At 30.4% G+C, this 19,743-nt stretch overlaps 1 protein-coding gene across 1 annotated transcript; it reads left to right on the top strand.

Annotated features, from left to right (window-relative positions):
- The first annotated feature begins 431 nt into the window (after positions 1-431).
- On the top strand, positions 432-16,960 carry LOC107442265 (uncharacterized). The gene is made up of 4 exons (XM_016055788.4): positions 432-578; positions 11,591-12,019; positions 13,386-13,465; positions 16,720-16,960. The coding sequence occupies exons 1-4, from the start codon at positions 497-499 to the stop codon at positions 16,735-16,737; spliced, it is 609 nt and encodes a 202-aa protein (XP_015911274.3). The 5' UTR covers positions 432-496; the 3' UTR covers positions 16,738-16,960.
- The last annotated feature ends 2,783 nt before the right edge of the window (positions 16,961-19,743 follow it).

Below are 19,743 nucleotides of genomic sequence, written 5' to 3'. Positions count from 1 at the left end.
ACTTTTAAACTACATAAAGAAGTTAACAAAAATATGCCAGAGACACTAAATTTTAAACTGTAGAGCATTAATTATTCTAATGTACAGTATCAACTAGCCGTTTCTTTTTAGTTTCTAGATGGGGTTGCAGCCTGTTGGGCGAGATGAAACTTAATGAAGAGCACCGTGATGGTGCCATAGTTGTTCTTCCTTTAATTTTATCCTTCCTGCATTTATAAAAATACTATCAACAAAGAAATCACGCGATTGTACTAAAATTTCACATTACTGATTTTTTGTTTTATTTTAACGCTCCGTTCTTCACGAAAATCATTCCTTTTATATCAAATCCATTAGTCCTTTGTTTCTGAATTTCTGTTTTCTTATAAAAATGTATGGTTGGTTTAAGCAGGATTTATACAATTTGTTTCAATGGAAATTAAATGTTCACTAATGTTGCTAAATCAGCATTCAAATCGCCATTATTATTATTTTTTCAAAAAATTGCTACTCTAGAATGTTGCTGACATATTACCTATGTATTTCTTTCGTAATAAGCATGTTTTCAGCTGCAATTGGATCACGCTTTCCAAATAGAGGTAAGGCAAATGTATTTCAAAGTTACGCGACATTTGTATTATCTTCATATTTCAAGCGGTGGACTGATAGTTCGAAATTAAGCTGATTCAATTACTTTCGTGATGCGTGAACTAACTTTTAATATGTAAAAAAAATCGTTTAGAGCATTGCGAAAGTTATTAAGAAGGTGTTAAAAGTTAAAATTATATCTATTCTATATTAAAATATATCATTCTTGTTGAGATTGTTAATAAACTTGAAGTCACTTAAACTTTGCTGTTATATGATATTATATTCACTGGTATATTTGCCTTCAAAAATATTAAACAACGGTTTTTATTTTATTGCTTTTTATTTATTTTTCTCTTCTTTTTCTTAAGTTTTCTTAATGATTAAGGGTATTTAGAAAAAAATGGTTAACTGGTAAAAATGCAGAATATAGTGCACTCTCAGTCTTGGCGCTGAATAATGTTTTTGATATCTTTTATTTATTATTATTAATATTATTATTTTATTTCCATTATAATTAATTTTTATCTCATTTTTTTAAGAAAATCTCACTTTTAAGTCATTTTCCCAGTTTTCTGCATGAACATAAAAAATTACCAAAATAAATGGGGCACCTTATCGTACACTTTTACCTAAAAATATTATTTTCCGTCATTTTCTAATGTTATGTTCGAAATATGTTGAGTGCCATTAAATAGTCTAAGAAAATCGTTTAAAAAATCAGAAAGTTGATTCTTACATGACGAAAAATGTAAACTAATCTAATTTTTAAATGCTAATTAATTAATTGTTAATTAATTAATTGTAATCTAATTAATTAACTTTTAATCTTTCTGTCGATGTGCAAAATTAACTATGACTGCAAAAGCTGAAGAAAAAAACACATTTTGATACATTACAGATGAAAATAATTTAAATTTATCGCAGTACTACAAAACCATCTTTTAAGCATGAATTGCCAAAATTTACAGTATTTATATTTATTAAAAAAAATCGGCATTGCTTTCAACTTATCTACAGCATTTCTATTCGCGGAACTCTCTTATATGATGCAATTAAGTTGCATGATGCTTCAACAAATATTATCATGATTCTTCTTAACTTGATCTCTTTGGCTAAAAACACAACATTGACAGCACTAGTGTCAATTTATCCCTTTAGGAAAAATGAACAGGTTTAGAAACATTATTGCCAAGCATCTTATGACTAATCAAATAGTACAAGGTAACCAATGAAGTTCTCGCCGTTTTTAAATGACTAAAAGAAAATGATTTTCAGAAAGCGTAACCTATTGTTTAAAGTAATAGCCATCGGGGGAACACATTCTGCCCATGAGTTTCCAGCTGTGCAATCTCATTGAGGTAAAACTTATGGGTTTTCGGCGCTTCATTGCAATGCAGACGCTTCACTTGTTGCGATACAGACACTTCATCGCAACAAGTCTGCTTCATTGGTGGAGGATTTCCCACGAAGATGATTATCCAGGCAGTAGAAGAGGTGGTAATCTAATTTTGCAGTTCAGGAGAGTCAAGAGGATGTCACAAAGTCTCCCAACGAAGTAGCTGTCTGGTGTCCCTGTCCGCCCGCGACTTTACATGCAAGACGAGTGCAACTTTGTGATTCACCAATGCTGGTTAATTTTGTTGCAATACCTGTTTCATACGTTACAATTGCCACGAATACAGGATGGAATTGGAAGTGACTGTTCTGCCTGATGCTAGCAGCTCATAGTGAACCACTTGACGTTTAGTCCACCAGACATAACATATTTTGTATGGGTACTCAGGTAGTCTTGCACTGTGATGGACGGTATTCTGAAATGGCAACCAATGTTTGGAAATGATTCACTTAATCGGCGACTTGCTGCTGCTGATAAGCCCACTTTGAAGACGTAAAGTAAACAACGCCGAACGAGCCCCTTTGAAGCTGTTTATCTTCGCTACTGTTTGAATTACGATTGATAAAACTACGTGATAGATCTGCTTTTATAAGGACTGATATTCATACCCTCAACCGAAAGATTTTTCAACCACGTGATAAACTGATTTACATACGTATTCCCATTTTATTCAATGGTAAAGCAAAATCAGCATGAACTTACCTTATAGAAGTCATACTAATTAATTTGATACAGCAAAATTAACATTAGATTTGTAGTGTATCCACCACTACAAAAATACAGTTCCAATTCCCTAGTATATAAGACATGTTAACTCGATTCTATGTTGGGGTACCTTTTCATCGATGAAGGTTGACATTGTCGATAACTACAATCTCTGCAGATTTCTTAGCAACCAAAAAAAAAGAAGAAGAAGAAAAATATTAGTTTTAATATCGCCTTATATAGCACAAGTTCCTAATTATCTTTTAATTGGGTTTTTTTTTTTTTGTGCATGTGTTTGTGTATCTAATGCGTATTAAAAAAATATAGCCTATCCAAATCTTAAATAGCCAATAAAAATAAGCTTTGAACTTATTACGGCTTGCTTTAACACGATAATTACATAGTTAAGGTAATAAGGCGCTATTGGCTTGAAAAATATGTGCTATTTATTTAGGTGCGGTTTATCAACCTTTGAAAAAAAACTTTGCAACAGATGGTTTCATAGATATATATAATTTTTAAAATCAAAAGATTTTAGCAAATTAAGAAACTTCTATTGCTCATGATAATTTTTTAAAAAAAGTAGTACTGTATATTTATGAGGTAAAATTAAGAGGCAGATTATTGCTCACAAAAAGCATAACTATTTATAAATGCTGTCAAAGACCTTAAGTTTAAATGAACAGAATTATAATCGTAAATTATATAATCAAATAACTTTTAAAAAAAACATTAAAACTTAATTGCAATATTTTAAATTTTGTAAAAGGTAGTTATCACTCAGTGTGTTGCAGCATATTAAGGCTCTACTCAGTTATTTTGGATCTGTCAGAAAATTATGTAGTGTATTATGCAAATTTGAATACTTTCCTCCTCAGTTATTAAAATCGTTATTATGGTCCATTAAAAAACTAAATTACAATATTTTATATTTGATAAAATCATAGAGGTCAAAGGTAATCATCACTCAGTGTATTGCTGCTTATTACAGCTCTACTCAGTTTTTTTTTTGGATCTGTCAGAAAATTATGTAGAATTTGATCGCCTCATAATTCGACTTTTGGAAACAATGATTTTGAAAGTAAAATTCCTAACCCAACACGAGTTACTCAACAACTAACTGCCAACTGAATATTTTTCTCATCAGCAAAAATTCAATTAACAGTTCATCTTAACAAAAATGTCTTTTTTGAGATTTTTTTTTTCTGCCTCTAAAAAATTAGAGGTGAAAATTAACAGCAACCCACGAAATTCTTAATTACGTTAATCGAGTCGAAATTCCACGTTCATAGACTCATATTTAGTTCGCCTTTAAATGAAGACTGAAATGTGTTAATCAAAAGCTTAAGTTAATGACTTCGCTGGCATGAAAAAATCTAAACTAAAAAAAAAAGCATTTTTTTTCAATTGAAAATAATTAAAAGAGAAGGCACCTGCTTTCTTAATTACTTTAACGATTCAACGTAATGAGCACTTTTGATTGAATTTAAAAGATAGATATCATGTGAAATAAAAACCACTTAACACAAATTCTCTTAATTTCATCAACGAGTCTTTTTTTCCTTATTTCTTACGAATAATCAGGAACAAATTTTGATTAAGTTATTTTATTCAGTTCTTATATTTTTCCACAGAATGACTTCTTGACTAGTAAAATATTTCATTAGGCGTTGTTTTTTAATGTGATTACTTCGTTGAAATTAAATATAGTAAAATAACTCTCTGCATAAAAATATTTTTAAGGTATTCATTCAACAAAATGGAATGATTTTTTTTTCATCAGCTTATACCACTTTACTGCAATTTTTCTCAAAAAGTTTTCGCTATCTTAAAACAATTTTAAATTAGCATTTAATATCTCTAGTTTGTTTTTAAAGAAAAACGTCTAGTTTTCCGGCAAAATATTTAATCTATTGTAGTTTAAAAATATTTATCAAATCGCAAATTTAAAAAAAGCTATTATTTAATAGTTATTTAGGTATTTTTCAAATAAAAGCAATATTTTGTAATGCAATCACTTTTGCGAGATTAATAAACTCAATGTAATATTTACTTGGGTAACTCTTATCTGAATTTTTTTTTATTTTTATTATTGTTATCGTTATTACACAATTTTGTTCAATAAAACTAAAATATACTGTATTTAAAACCATTCATTTTATAATTTTTTTGTTCATATACAAGTAGTTTAACGGAAATTACTGATTTCAAAATTATGCTTCTTATTAGCACACATATATTTTATTTTATTTTATAACCGCTTTTAAACAGCCGACCCTATTTTGGGTTTAAACTACCTTTGTTCAACTATGCAGCCTTGTAATTTTGAACCCTATCCAGAAGACAAGGGAACTCTTGTATCAAATATTGGGACAAATTTACTTTCATGGAGGACATTTATTGGAACTAACCAGCATTTTCGTTACGTGGAGAATAAATCCACGAAAACCTCCCACCGTTAACCTGACGGCAAGGGGACTCCAACTCATGATCCGTTTACCACTGAGGATATTTTACGTCAGCACTGTGGTCTGCGTGAGGCAGGGAGGAGTTCGTATCAACCAGCCATCGCTGAGATTCAAACCAGGTTCACCTCATTGGGAGGCGTACGCTCTAACCCCTTAGCTCTAGAACACATGTGGTAAAAAAATACAAAACTAAAAAGCAAATTTAACCAAATAAATAGTTTCATGCCATATTCTAAGGTAGAGGCGCAGAACTTGCGGCCCGTAAGAGCTTCTAAACACAAAGAATTTTTTTTTATATATTTTTGTCACAAAAATAAAATTCGAAAGTTTTGAATCGCACATTAAAATCATCGCATTTTGATGAGCTCAATTAGTTTAAATTCTATTCTAAATCTATGTTCTTTCTCGACCGCTCTTTCAACGGTTATCCCTTCCAAATTGCGCATGGTTTTAAAGAAACCATTATTTTTCATACGATATTAAGATACATGAGTTTCGAATTTGAGCAATCACTTTTTGACTCTCTTTATTTTTGCCGATTTTATCATAAATCCAAGTGACGTTTGAATGTCTTTTAGCTTTTGTAACTATCAATTTCTGTGTGGTTTTTGAAATCTCGATACATATATTACGATATTACAACTCGTCAGTTTGAAATCGCACCTTCGACGACTTTATAAGTGCCGATTTCATTGTAAATTTAAATGATTTTTTTAAAGGCAGTTATTGCTGCGCGCTTCCACGTGATTTTTTACTACGATATTATTACGGCACGCGAGTTTCGGATCGCACATTTAAATAATTCGAATGTGAGTTAAGAAATGAGTTAATTTCTAAATATCTCGAGTACCTTTAGTATAAAAATACTATTTCTCATAAAAGTTAAAAGGTTAAAAAGAAAAATTTCATTTCGTTGCAGGATTCCAAGATTTTCTGAAATTAAATTAATTTCATTTTTATTAAAAATAAATTCATCAAAAATTATTGCACGATCTTTCGTTTTTCTTTTTTTTTTCTCATTTAAATTATTTTACTGAAATTTAATATAATATATAATCTTGATCTCTACGGTATTGATTTCTTGTTTGAATGAAACGTGTTAGAGTTTACTTAAATCGAATACGAGTTTAGGGATATGTTGATTCCAAAATACCTCGAATACCTCTATAAAAATACTATCAATCATAGAAGTCCAAAAGTGAAAGAAATTGCTTCAATTTCACGATATGATTCCGAGGAGTTCTGAAATTAAGTTCATTTCCTTTTTATTTAAAATAATATAATCAAAAATTTCAGTGCAATTTTTATTTATTTATTTTTCCAAATTTAAATTATTTTGCCAGAAATTTAATTCAAAAAACAAGTATCATTAAATCATTATATATTCAAGTATCATTAAAATATTATATGTAATAAATGTTACGATTATTCTATAACTAGAAAATGCTTTATTTAAACCTTTATTCAAATATTGTTAACCGTTACGTATGTGTATACACCTATAGTGAAACTTTATACTTTATTTAACTAAGCTGTACTAATTTATTAAGTTTATAATTCCCAAATTAAAATGTACTTACGTTTTTTTCATAAATTATCTAAGAATATTCAATAACTAGGGGGCTAAGTCCCCTGTTCGCTGCCTCTCACCAACCACAATGCTTGCTTCGCAGTAATTGTTGTTTCTTGGCAGAAAGCAGTTTTTATTTTTTATTTTATTTTTTTCATTTTTTTCTTTCAAAAGTTGAAATTATTCACTTAACATATTATGTGTACTTAAGAATTCTGTTTGCTTACGCTTGTGCCTCCACTTCTCACGTCCAAATATCATTTACTATTAATATTATAAATATTTAAATCTATTGGTGAAAAAAAGTAATGTTTCTAAGTAATCATTTTTTTAAAATAACATTTATATTGTTATAATATTATATAATATGATGTTGTCCTTACAAATTTGGTGAATTCACAACCGTAATTTAATATTTCCACTTATCAAACGGGCAGATATATTGAATACCATTTTTGCTTGCATTACATTTTGCATGAAGCTGATCGTTAAGTTCTAAATCATTTAACGAATGTACTAAATTACGTAATATAATAACCTTAAGTAATAACTGTAATATAATTGCAAAACGGTTAATAAGATTAGACACCTTTTTAAATAACTTCATCTTAAAATGTAGCGCAGAATTTCGTTAAAATAATAATAATGATAATAATAAACAATTATCTTAGTTTTGAACTCTTAAATCAAAAGCGTAATAATAGAAGTACAGTAAAATATACCTTTAAATTAGGGATACTAAATTATTGAGTATTGAGTAAAGTTAAGTGCGGCGAGCTCTCTGCTTATCGCTTATAGCTCTGCGATACTAAATTATTTATAGAAAAACAATACCTTTAAAACTTCTATTAATTTTATGCTGATGACGGCCAAACAAAATGGAAATGAATGAGGGAAAACTAGATCCTACCAAGTGATTTTCGAGCCAATAAAAATGCAGCGACAGCAATTGAAAACTGTGTTACACCATTATGTTTTTATGTTATATAGAGAAATAGATTTATCAAGCTTAAATTTTAAAAAAATGTTTTTATAATTTTTCCCTGTAGAAAAGCGCTGCAGGAATAAGATATGTGCAGACGATTTATAAGGCTACAGCTGAGGTACTACAATTCGTGACGTCTTCACTAATAAATATTGGGAGTACAAATTAGTTCGGTCCGTTTTTAAGAGACGGCTCTGCTGATATGAATGTTTCATAGTGACAGGTGGTTTCAGAGAGATCAAACATCTGTCAATAATATTCAGTTTATATCGCTTTGAGTTTCATACTAAAACCCTGTTTTTTACTTTGTTGAGCATGTCAAGTTTTGTGGTAACGAGGCACCATTTGTGGGAGGTTTTATGTTTCTTCTTTAATTGGAAGAAAAGTACAGCTGAAGCGCATCGAATTGTTGTAGAAGTTTATGGTGACAATGCTCCAATTGATAAATCATGTAGGGAATGGTTTCGACGTTTCAAGAATGGTGAATGAAGAATGGCGAAAAGATTTGTATACTAAGAGCTGCTACAACCTGGTGATTCCATTACGGGCGATCGGTATAGGCTACAATTGATTCGTTTGAGCCTTGCATTACGAGGAAAACGGCTGAATTCGAGCAAAGACTAAACAAAGTTATTCTTCTGCCTAATAACGGTCAGCCTTATGTTGCAAAAAATTATTTGGAAACGCTGAAGTGGGATATTTTACCGCAGCCGCTGTATTCGCTTGTCATTGCTCCTTCTGATTACCAGTTGTTCCGACGGATGCGGCACGATTTGGCAGGTCACCAGTTCACTTCTTTCGCAGAAATCGAAAATTGGCTCCTATCTTGGATCGCTTGAAAAGACGAGACATTTTTTCGAAATGGAATTCGAAAATTGCCTGAGAGGTGGGAAAAAGTAGTAGCCAGTGATGGACAATACTTTGATTAATCTGTTCATTCATTTTGTTCTGAAATAAATGCATTTTTGATTACAAAATAAAACGGACCGAACTAATTTGTACACCCATTATTATCTCAGTTCGGTACTCTCGTGTTAGTATGGCTATGTACTCTTTCAGCAAATATGCGTACTCGTCCGTACGTATACGTTTTCGTCCGTGTGCGCTTCTTTCTTCTCCCGCCGGTCCTTAAAAGGACGCCATACCACTTGAGAAACTTTTCATCGCAAATTCTATTTCTCCTCCATAACTAATTTAAATTTTAGTGCATAGAAAAAGCGAGTCCAGGCAAACCTTGAGTAGGCCATAAAGTTTCAATAGCTAAACAAATTTTCAAAATGCAAGCAACTTATTGATAGAAAACTTCCCCCATCGCGTAATCCTAAGCTATCCTCTCAATTTGTTTTCATTTTTTGTATTTTGAAAATTTCTTTTCAACTATTGAAACTTACTCTAGGTTTGCTTAAACTCACTTTTCATGAACTTTCAATTTTAAATAACTTATAGAGGTGAAAAAGAATTTGCGGTGAGAAGTTTCTCCCTTGGTATAACGTCCTCCTCTAAGAGCTGCAATGTTTGTATATCTTTTCACTACCTCACTTTCAATGAAATTTCCCAGCAAAAGCAAAAAATTAAGATTTGGAAAAGTAAAGTTCATCTTCTAATAAAAAGAAAGATCTGTATTATAAAATTTCTACCGATTTGTTTTAATAATTTGGGATTATTACTAAAGAAAAAATTCATAATTACATTTTTAAAAAAAAATTACAAATTGTTAATTTAATTACATGAAAGATTTTAAATATTTCAAATATTTCTTCAGAAACGCTGAGATTTTTAGTGCTGCCATCTCTTAATGTCGTAAGTAACCATTATAACTACTGATGGGGACTCGAATAAAAGAAAATTTACTTGAAAAATAAAAATTCTTTAACTTATTTAATGTGCGGAACGGAAACTCAACACAAATGAATATTCGTATAATAAATTAAAGGAAGGGTTAGGGGAGATGCTACGTAATCATCGCCCTTGATATATGTATATCTTTAGAGTCCTTTACATAAAATGTACTTCACATAAATTGTATTTATTAATAACATTTAAATCAGGGAAAGAACATTATCGAAATGTAAGGAATCACTACAAGACTTAAAAATCAAACCCTGGATTTAAAATATCTTTAATGTAATATATTATTAAAATAATTTTTTAATCATATATTTGAATCAGTTTTTTATTCAAACTTTTTATAATTAAGGTTCATTTTTCATCGATTCAATTAATGATGGAATGTTTCATTTTTCGCAACTGCTGAAATATTCTTTGCTCTATCTTATCTAATTAAAATACTGAGATAAAATGCATTGCACCATTTTATCTCAGTATTATTTAATGATATGACGAAAAACAAGTCTTCATTCTGATACAAATTGTTTTTAAAAAAATTTCATCACAAGATTACAAAACAACCTATTCAGAACTTAGAAATCGAAAATAAAATGTCTATTTTCTAATAACAAGACGTAGTGAAACTTTTCAACACTTTGAATTTGTCACACTTCGTGTTAATTTTTATTTTAAATTTTATTCATATATTTTCTTCATTAGTTAGGATCATTATTTTTCACTTCGAATTGGCTCTGAATATCTCCCAATTAAAATTAGTAAAAATGCCGGTGTAGAAACTACCGAATAATGACTCTTACATTTAAAAGAAAATTCTTAGCTTAAAAAATACCGGGTACTGGTCCTTTACCTTAAAAAACACCAATGTAGTGAATGGCGGAAAGTTGCCCTTAAAAAATATCATTGTAAGGAATACTGGATAAAACACATACCTTTACAAAACCTTAACTATGGGAATATAATGCATTTCCTACCTTTCTAAACCTGCAAAAGAAAAGCAACCATCTACTTCCCACTGGAAGGCAGCTCAGAATTGAAGGAGTAGTACTGCACGTTTTGGTGTTTTGTTATTTGCCACCTTGCCAAGTGAATAAACTCGTTAACGCTGTTTTCCGAAGCTCTGTCACCAAGGAAAATTAATATAAATAAAAAAAAGCCATAGTTTTAGTGTCTTACACTTGACGCAATACAATGATTTTAAACTATATATAAGCTTGTCGTAAGAATTATCTGGTCTTAGGAACAGACAAATAACTTGAATATTTTAAAAGTTATTAAAATTTTTTGATAGTCGCCAATTTGGTGACATTTCTCTGGATGAAAATTATCAAAATTTCAGCCTTATTCTCAATTTTTGAAAATTTTTATGGGCCCAGGTAATGCAGCATTGGAGTAAATTTTTAAATATTATATAATTAGACCGCAAACGTTTTTCATTGTCACAAAACTGTGGCATTTCTCCATGTTGACGTTTTGCGCCATTTTCAAAATAAGAATAGACAGCGCTGCTACAGATACGCTATACTTGACTTAGCAGTCATGAGTAACAGTTGCAAATTCTCAGCAGTTATAAAAATAGCATATTATTAGCAAAAAAGCATCATTTCATATTACTACGGAGTCTTCGAATAACAGCCTCGGTTAAGTTAATAATACTGATTGCTTTCAATAACATTTCAAAAGTTAATAAGTGATGCTATTTAATTATTGTTGAGTTGAAGTTTGAGTTGATTTAATAAATTTTATAGATCAAACATTTATCCTAATAAAATTGTACATGTACTGAATATTCTTAGGAAAAGTTTGGACACTAAGCTACCTTTTCAATTTGTATAGAAAAGCGTTAAGAATATTTTTGTAGAAAATAAGTGTTTTAAAAAGGAAATTCAAAAACCTCGTGAATCGCTTACCAGGAAACAATACTAAGGATTGGCTTGATGTTAAAGTGTCACATTTGAAAAAAAGTGTGACTGCCCTCAAACCCACCGCATAATGTATGCATTCTAAAAAATATAATGTTTTTGTTAGTTTCATTGTGCCTTTCATTACAGGTTTTCAGATAAGTGAATCAGAGAGAAAGGGTCGTGTACATGATGTGAAATATACGACCACTACTGTAGCTGCAACAACGATTCAAGCTACAACGACAACTAACTCTACAGGAGGTGTACTTTCGAACATATGGAACAAAATATCGAACTTCTTTGCTCCTGAAAGCACTTCAACTGCCGCGACTAATGAAACGTCTCACATTGAGCTGGATCCTCCTTTTGGGTCAAGCATCCCGATGGAGAAAACTGCACCAATTAGACAGAATGTACCTGTTCAGCAAAATGACCTGACTGGACCTGTGGCTCCAATTAATCGCGGCTATTATGATCAACCTATTCGCGTGGTTCCACCAGAAATGAGAAAGGGAAACGTGCACCATGATATAAGACGTGAAAGAAAGGCAGTTGCTAATGATGTCGTTGACGAAGGTAATGCTCCGGGTGAGGTTTTCGTGATTTTCCTCTCCATGTAACGCAAATGAGAGTTAGTTCCATCAAAAAGGTCTCAATGCAAATTCTCCCTCTGTGATCTCCTTCTTCTTGAAGTGCAAGTACCTAATTGGGAACATGCACTTGAACAAGGGAACTTGAATTGGGGAGAAAGGTCTCAACAAGTCTCATTTAATGTTTTTGGCCAATGAATAGCTGTGAATTTGGTCAACTTTGATTGTGACTACCATCCGTTTTTTATTTGACTAATTAAATAATATTTTCTCATTATTCTTAATATAGTTACCGAATACATAAATATATGGAATGAAGTGAAAAAGGAAGCAGATCAATTGATCAGCAAATCAGAGCTAAATGATAATAAATAGTAAGGCATAATTTTCAGGTTCATCCAATAAGGGTTCATTTTCTCCGGAACTCTAAATTGCGTATTTATGTTCATTTATATGAAAGGAAATTACCTAAACAAGGCATGGAAAAATCTAAGTTAAGAACTCTACATTTTTTTTAAAGTAATTGCGTAGGTTATAGTAATAATTATTGAGATGCGCCACAGATAGAAAAATGTGGGGTAGCAGGTGATGAAACTGAAAATCTCAATGCACGAGAAGTCAAGAAAACATGGGCAAGGGGGTTTTAGCCCCCTTACTTTTTTATAAATGAATGGATACAGCCCTTTTTATAATTAAGACTTTTCACTCAATATTTGTGTAATTAAATTTACAATAAATAAATAGATATATATTTTTGCGTCTAACGAAAAAATTGAAATAGAGACTTACTAAAAACATTTCTCCTGATTGCAAGCGAGCTTCAAGAATGTCTTTGGTAAAAACTGTTGCTAAACCATCCCTTACTCATTCTCCAGCAGAGGAATATGTCCCTATTGCTGACCGATGGGAAAAGTATTAATTTCATAAGTCACAACGAGAATAATTTTTTTTAAAAAAGAAGCAACAGTATTAAAAAAATACCGCTAAATGAGAGATAAATAAATTACAGGTAAACAATTTCTGTTATTAATTTTATTTTAATTTTTGCGAGGTTCAGATAATTCGGACTAATACTAAATAATAATAATTATTATTATTATATATATATATATATTAGCGAGGGAGGCTGCCCCCCCCCCACACTTGAAATACTTCCACGGTAACAGAAAGCACCCCAATTTGTTGAAGCAGCTGCTGTTATTAACAATTGTGGAAACAAATCTTCACTAATTGTGAAGTGGAGCCTTAACTTCCATGATACTTTTAGGGAATATTAATGTTAATATATCCCAGTGAATGCATTACCTTTTTTTTTTATAGAGGAATGCAGAATTTTTCATTTTGCCTTGTAGGTGGTGTGATAGTTGATGATGAGTACTTCGGAAAGCAGAGAGCAAACGAAGAAGTCGAAAAAGATATCATTTCTAACGAGGTAAGACATTTTAAACGGAAACTTCTACTTGTTCCTTTTCACCCGAACGAAATCCGACGAGAAATAGATGACAAAAAACTGGCATCGCAATTCGCCGATATGGAAAAAATTATAAGAAATGGTAGGGATAAGCCTTGGATCGAAGAATTCCAACAAGGCTATCCAGATTCTAGGAGACATAAAAGGTACCAAAAATTTGGATGTATTTAAATATGCATTCAACAAAAACCATTTTACTATGCTTTAATCAATTCGCTTTCATGTTAGTGAGGGTGGAATCTTGCTTGTAATCGAAGTTTTGACCATAGCCAGAACACTCATGTCTCTACTGAAGCTACGTGCTAATGCAATTAAAATGTATTGTCGTGCCTAATACTGACTAGCTAGCGTTCAAGTTTCAAATTGAGCAATGTGCCGGATGAAAACACAAATTGAAGTTGTTTCCTAATTAATAAAAGCAAAAGCCAAGTTTGTCTTTTATCACCAATCAAAATGTTAACAATTTTCAAACATAAACTAACTAACAGACACAAAATTTAAAAAAATTATAATAGTAATAAAAGGGAAAAAGTAAATGTAGAAAAAGAAAATGGTCTAATTTCGGTCATATTTAAAACGAAAACCCTAAGATCCATCACTTTCGTAATGAATTTATATCGTATTCAAAAATTTTCCTCACATATTTTTCGAAAGTGATGAGCCCAAGATTTTAAGTTTTAAGTCTGAGAAAATCTATCTTGAAAACGTAGTTTGTAAAATTTTTATTAGAATAGTATTCACTTTTTGTAATTAAGTGAGTTTAATTTAATCTCGCCCGACAACAATCATGATTATTTCACAGTTAATCTTGTTCCGCTTCGGAAAATTAAAAATTCACTCAAAAACAAAACTTTATTTTACTAAATGTTACACAAATTTCTGTTGCGGCATTTAAAAGAAAATTCTAATGCCAGTTTATTAACATATTCTATTCACAAAATGTCGCGCAGACGTTGTCTGGGGCTGCTATCTGCCAGCCTATTTTTATTGTAGGTCATCTTAGCAAATTTACAACAAATTCAGTCTATTTCTGTACTAATACCAAGACATTTATAGTCCGAGATAGCACAGAATTTTAAGTAAGTTTCCGTAATGCCAATAACTGTCTAGTTAACATTAATATTTATAATAAGAAATAAAATGTATATCAGGAAAACAATTTAATATGATACATTTATTATTGAAAATCTTTAAAATCCATACATTCTAAAGAATGTCGAAACGAAGTAAATGATGTAGACAAAATTAAACTGTAAAGTTCGAAATGATTTAATATATCACACTTTACAAAGGCATTCTGCGCAACTAATGAGCAAGGAAACAAATAGGAAAGAATGCACGAAATTAATACATTTACGAAAACGTAGACTATTAGACATAGGCAACAACAGACTATTTTAATAAATTTTGTGAATTTTTCAAGCTGTTTTTACTTTTTAATAAAGAAAAATGTCGATAGAAACGACGTTAACGTATTGCGCTTAGAATTATTATTTTTTATCTATTTATTTATTTTAACAAACCAACGTTTCCGCATAGCAGTTTCGTTTAAAAAAATTTTAGACTGTTTGAATGGAATAAGAAATTTGTTCGATTTGATTTTATTAATCTTTTTTTTAACTTGTAAAAAGAAAATATTAAAAATAATAAAAAATTTCAAAAATGACTTTGATAGATTAGCCTGATAAATAAGCTCCAATTTAAATCAGGCATGTCTAACACATATCCCGATAGCAAAGGTTTACAGACTAATTAAATGTGACCTAAAAAAACTGATGATATATTTTTATTTATTTATCTCCTACTAATTTCTTAAAATTTTTTTAAACAGAATTATAAATAAATTTAATTTCAAAATTTAAATTTAATTTTCAACCAAAGTAAATTATTAATGCAGATAATTCGATTAAATTTAAAATAATATAATATTACTATTAGAAAATTGTTAAGAAATTGTATGGCATTTTGTAAAAAGCAAATTGTAAACAAATAATAAGGAGAAAATTCTATTGCAGCAGACTCAAAAACAATAAAAGTACGATTTAACGAGTACGGTATGTTACGAGAAGTGATCACGACAATTTAACCAACTATAAAAATACTGAGTTCCATATAGTTTCCATCAAGTTTAAAATTTTTTTAGTCGTATTGAAAATTAAGACAAAAACTAACGTACTTCCTACTCCTATGAATAAATCAACAAGCTTGTGGTGAAAGAATGTTTGGGTGTTGCTATAGAAAAAGAATTCTGATATGCGCAACACATTTCGATCGCCAAAGTAAAATGATTACTTCTGACTTTAGCGGCCGAAGATCACACAGACATGATTTCAATATGGTATTCTAGTATTAGCATGTATAAAAACTCCTCTTTGGCTCATAAAAACTCGTAGCATATGGGTCTGGGGGAACCTACTGCCGGTCCTGAAAGGGTTAATGAAGAAAAGTGAAAAACTTTACCTTATTTCCTTCTTACAATCCCTTCAATTTAGAGCCGTAATGACTCTGGTGATAGAACGCTAGCCTCCCAATATGGTGAACCGGGTTCGAATCCCAGAGACTGCTGGTTAATACAAACCCCGCACCAGGCTCGCACCGAACACAGTGCTGCCGTAAAGTATCCTCAGTGGTAGACGGATCATGGGTTAAAGTCCCTTTGACATCTGGCTGACCGTGGAAGGTTTCTGTGCTTTCCTCGCCATATAACGCAAATACGGGTTAATTTCATCAACAAAGACAAATTTCTTCCCCAATACTTAATCCAGGAATTCCCTCATCTTCTTGATTGAGTTCAAAATTACAAGGCAGCAGAGTTGAATATGGGTAGTTGTAAATTTAAAAAAATTGAGATGGCTGTTCAACGGAGATGACTAAATCTTAACCCTTTATGTTTCTGAAACAACAATGGGTACATTATCTTCTTTACATAATAATAACTATTCTATTTTCAGATAACCAGCCGCACACTTTAATATATATATATATATATACACTACATCTCATTTTTTGAATTTAGGGAAAAGGTAGAACAAGACAAGATATTTCTTTTTACAAGATATTTCTATTCGAACATAACAAATAAATATTTTTTTCATGATGTCATATTTTCAGTACATTATGAAACGTCTTGAAAATTTTTATTAAAGTACTTGAGCTTACAGATGTTCATAACGAATAGTCAGCTCTACAAAAAATATTTACATTTATTCCAACAGGTTCGAAGATACGCCTAACAGTGAATGGAGAACAGAAATAATCATGGAAGATTCAGATCCAATAGAAAGTATAGACAGCGAAAATTACATTAAAGAAACTATGAAAAATCAATTTACATTTGATAACGCCCAACATCCACCAATTGTAGTAGAGGATAACATTTTTAGTGTACAAAGTTCAACTGAACAACTCCCATTTATTCAAATTATTGACTATGAATAAAATTATTTTATGAGACACAAATTCATTGATTTAAGTGTCTTAAAAAACTCTTAATTTAATCTCAAACTTCTCTTACTTAGCATCAATTAAGGTGAATGGTTTAAAAAACAGCTAAATTTATTATTAGACATTCTATTTATATTTGTTTGCTTAAAATAATGTAAAACTACATATATATGTATGGTAATATACATACACACACATAGATATGTATATATGTGTGTTGTATGTTACCATTAAATCTCAAAAGCCATAAATATGCAAATTACCTAGTTAATCTGATGATTAACAAGGGTAATGTGTTGAGATAAGGTATCAAGAGTTTTCTGCAATTTACCGAGCTATTATGTGCATTAAAGTTTTCTATATCATTAAATTTAAATGTTTCTTTCATTTCCTCTTCCGATTTGTTGATTCTATTTATGGACTTGATTTTCTAGATATTGAAAAATCAATCAATGATATTAAGTTCATTTCCTTTTTTTCGTTTCCAATAACAGAGAACTTAACAAAATGTAACAAGTTTAAAAAAAAGAAGTAAAAAAAATGAAAAAGAAGAATTAAAATAAAAACAGTCGTCTCATTTGACTTCTTGTCTCCCAGTGTTGCTCGGTCAAGATAGTAACACGAAGTGCTCCGCAGTTGAAAATATGGTGACCATCCATGACATGTTCCCTGCTAGAGGTACAGTGGGGGTCCAGAAAGATCAAATTTTAAAAAGACATTCAGCCAGACTGTCATGTTGAATAAAAAAATCTAAAGACTGACATTGCAAATGCCTCATGGCGGGGGAAATCGAGTAAAGGAAAGAATAAGCAACTTTTCAAAACTGTTCTACTGTTTTGTAAACTGTTCCAGTTCTCCTCGAGTCTAAAAATAATTCTTGATACTTAATCGTATTTGGATATTACTAAGTATTAGTTGCAAAACACCAGCGCCTTTTCTATTCAGAATGTCAGTTTTTTCATTACCACTTATTCCACAGTGGCCCGGAATCTGCTGAAGAACAATCTCATCCTTCAATTTCTTTATAGATAGTTGATAATCCAAAATATACCGAGGTAATAGCATGAGTCAAGCCAATGCACAGGATACCAGCTTCGGAATAGAATCTATTATATCAAACAACTAATTGTTATGTGTATGGTCGAAACCTCACTATCAAAGGCTTAACAGTAATAATTAAGGCCCGGATTTTGATGACATTTGCACTTTTGGAAATTTTTTGTCCTTTAGAGCATTTTTTTTAGATTTATCGGGCATTTTTCTTTAAATTTTGGGGTGTATTTTGCATTTTAAAGCATTTAAGTTTTTTGCTAATTTTTTCCAATTTTTATTGTTTTTTATCAATTTTTATTATTACACTGGCTTCCAAACAATAAAGAAAATCTCCAGGATATTAACAGGTGAAGAAACATCTTTTCAAATTGAAGAAAAACTGTCAGTAAATGAGACTGTCTTTTTCAAGTACGAACCAATAACATCAGTAGATGTTGAAAGAAGCTTCTCCAGGTATAAAAATTTACTTTCAGATTAGAAACCCTTGTTTACATTTCAAATTATCAAAAAACATTTAATAATCCAATGTAATTCTGATATTTAGTAATATTATGAGATGGAAGTTGTTATATTCATTAAAGTTTCTATACAAAATGAAAATGTTTTGGTGTCAATATATTTTCCTTTTTTTGTTATTTTAGGATATAAAACATATTTTTCAAACTTTAATGAACGTAGAACAAGTATTGCATTGCTTTTTATTTTTTAAATTACTCATAATAATTTTAAAGAGTAAAACATTGTTTTAGTTCAATATTTTTACTTTATTTAAGGAATTTAAGAGCAATTTTCGCATTTTTTGCACTTTTTAAGGACATTAGCTGAGATTTTTTTAGGTCATCAAAATCCGAGCTCTAGTAATAATACTTTAAATTTTTTAAATCTTTGTATTACAGATTTTAAAGTGATTCATAAATTAATTCTATCAACTAATGATTCTTTGGTTTAATCACTCAGGAGTGATTGTGGGCCCAACACAAAAATCCTGAAAATTTCCTGAGTAAAATCATTTAAAAAATTTATATCTTTATAAACTTAAATCATTTAAATTTTCAAAACATGATATTCTAAATGAATTATAGGCAGCATAATTTAAATGCATAATTATGTGCAAGTTTACTTTTATCTCTAAACACATTTATTATTCTACCAGAAAAAATATTTACAAATGAAAGAGATGCCAAGTGTAAATTCTAGTTCTAATATTTTTAAATAAAATATACAAGAATATTTATATATAAATGTGATCGATGATTTCCTTAAACTTCTAGACTTTGGATTTCCGAAAACTTTCGGATCGTGGTTAGCGAAAAATCCAGATTTTTTCGTGAGCACAATCACTTCTGATAACTTGATTTTTTTATATATATAGTGAAAAATAAATAACATGTTAAATTAAGCAAACAGAAAGGTTGCTGTTGTCCCAGCAAAAAATCTTGTTTTAATTTTAACGATTTTCTAGCAGATTACCAGGGTGATTGAGCAGATTATCTAGGTAGTAAAAAGATTACCAAGATAGTTTGAGAAATGAGCCAATTTTTAGCACTGTAACGAATCACCCTACTTAATTTAAACATTAGCAAGATAATCTGTTGAAAAACTCATTGCAACACTTTAGTGATAACATACATATAAATATAGCAATGATCAAAAAAGGTGTCAAATAACTGGGGTACTTTGATATTTCTTAAAAAATAAAACTCATTAAAAATATTTCTGTAACATTTTAAAAAGGAATAAAC

This window comes from Parasteatoda tepidariorum, chromosome 7 (assembly GCF_982258835.1).
Source record: "Parasteatoda tepidariorum strain Cologne lab strain chromosome 7, Ptep-v5.0, whole genome shotgun sequence".
Taxonomy (NCBI): domain Eukaryota; kingdom Metazoa; phylum Arthropoda; class Arachnida; order Araneae; family Theridiidae; genus Parasteatoda; species Parasteatoda tepidariorum.
Note: the sequence above shows the minus strand (reverse complement) of the source record. Positions and strands in the feature narration are given on the sequence as shown.

What these genes read in the sequence shown, in the direction of transcription:
- LOC107442265 (XM_016055788.4), top strand. Translation starts at nt 497, where the DNA reads ATGTTGCTGACATATTACCTATGTATTTCTTTCGTAATAAGCATGTTT. An exon ending in ATCACGCTTTCCAAATAGAG is followed by an intron (nt 579 to 11,590) that starts GTAAGGCAAATG and finishes CTTTCATTACAG; the next exon opens with GTTTTCAGATAAGTGAATCA. An exon ending in TAATGATGTCGTTGACGAAG is followed by an intron (nt 12,020 to 13,385) that starts GTAATGCTCCGG and finishes TTTGCCTTGTAG; the next exon opens with GTGGTGTGATAGTTGATGAT.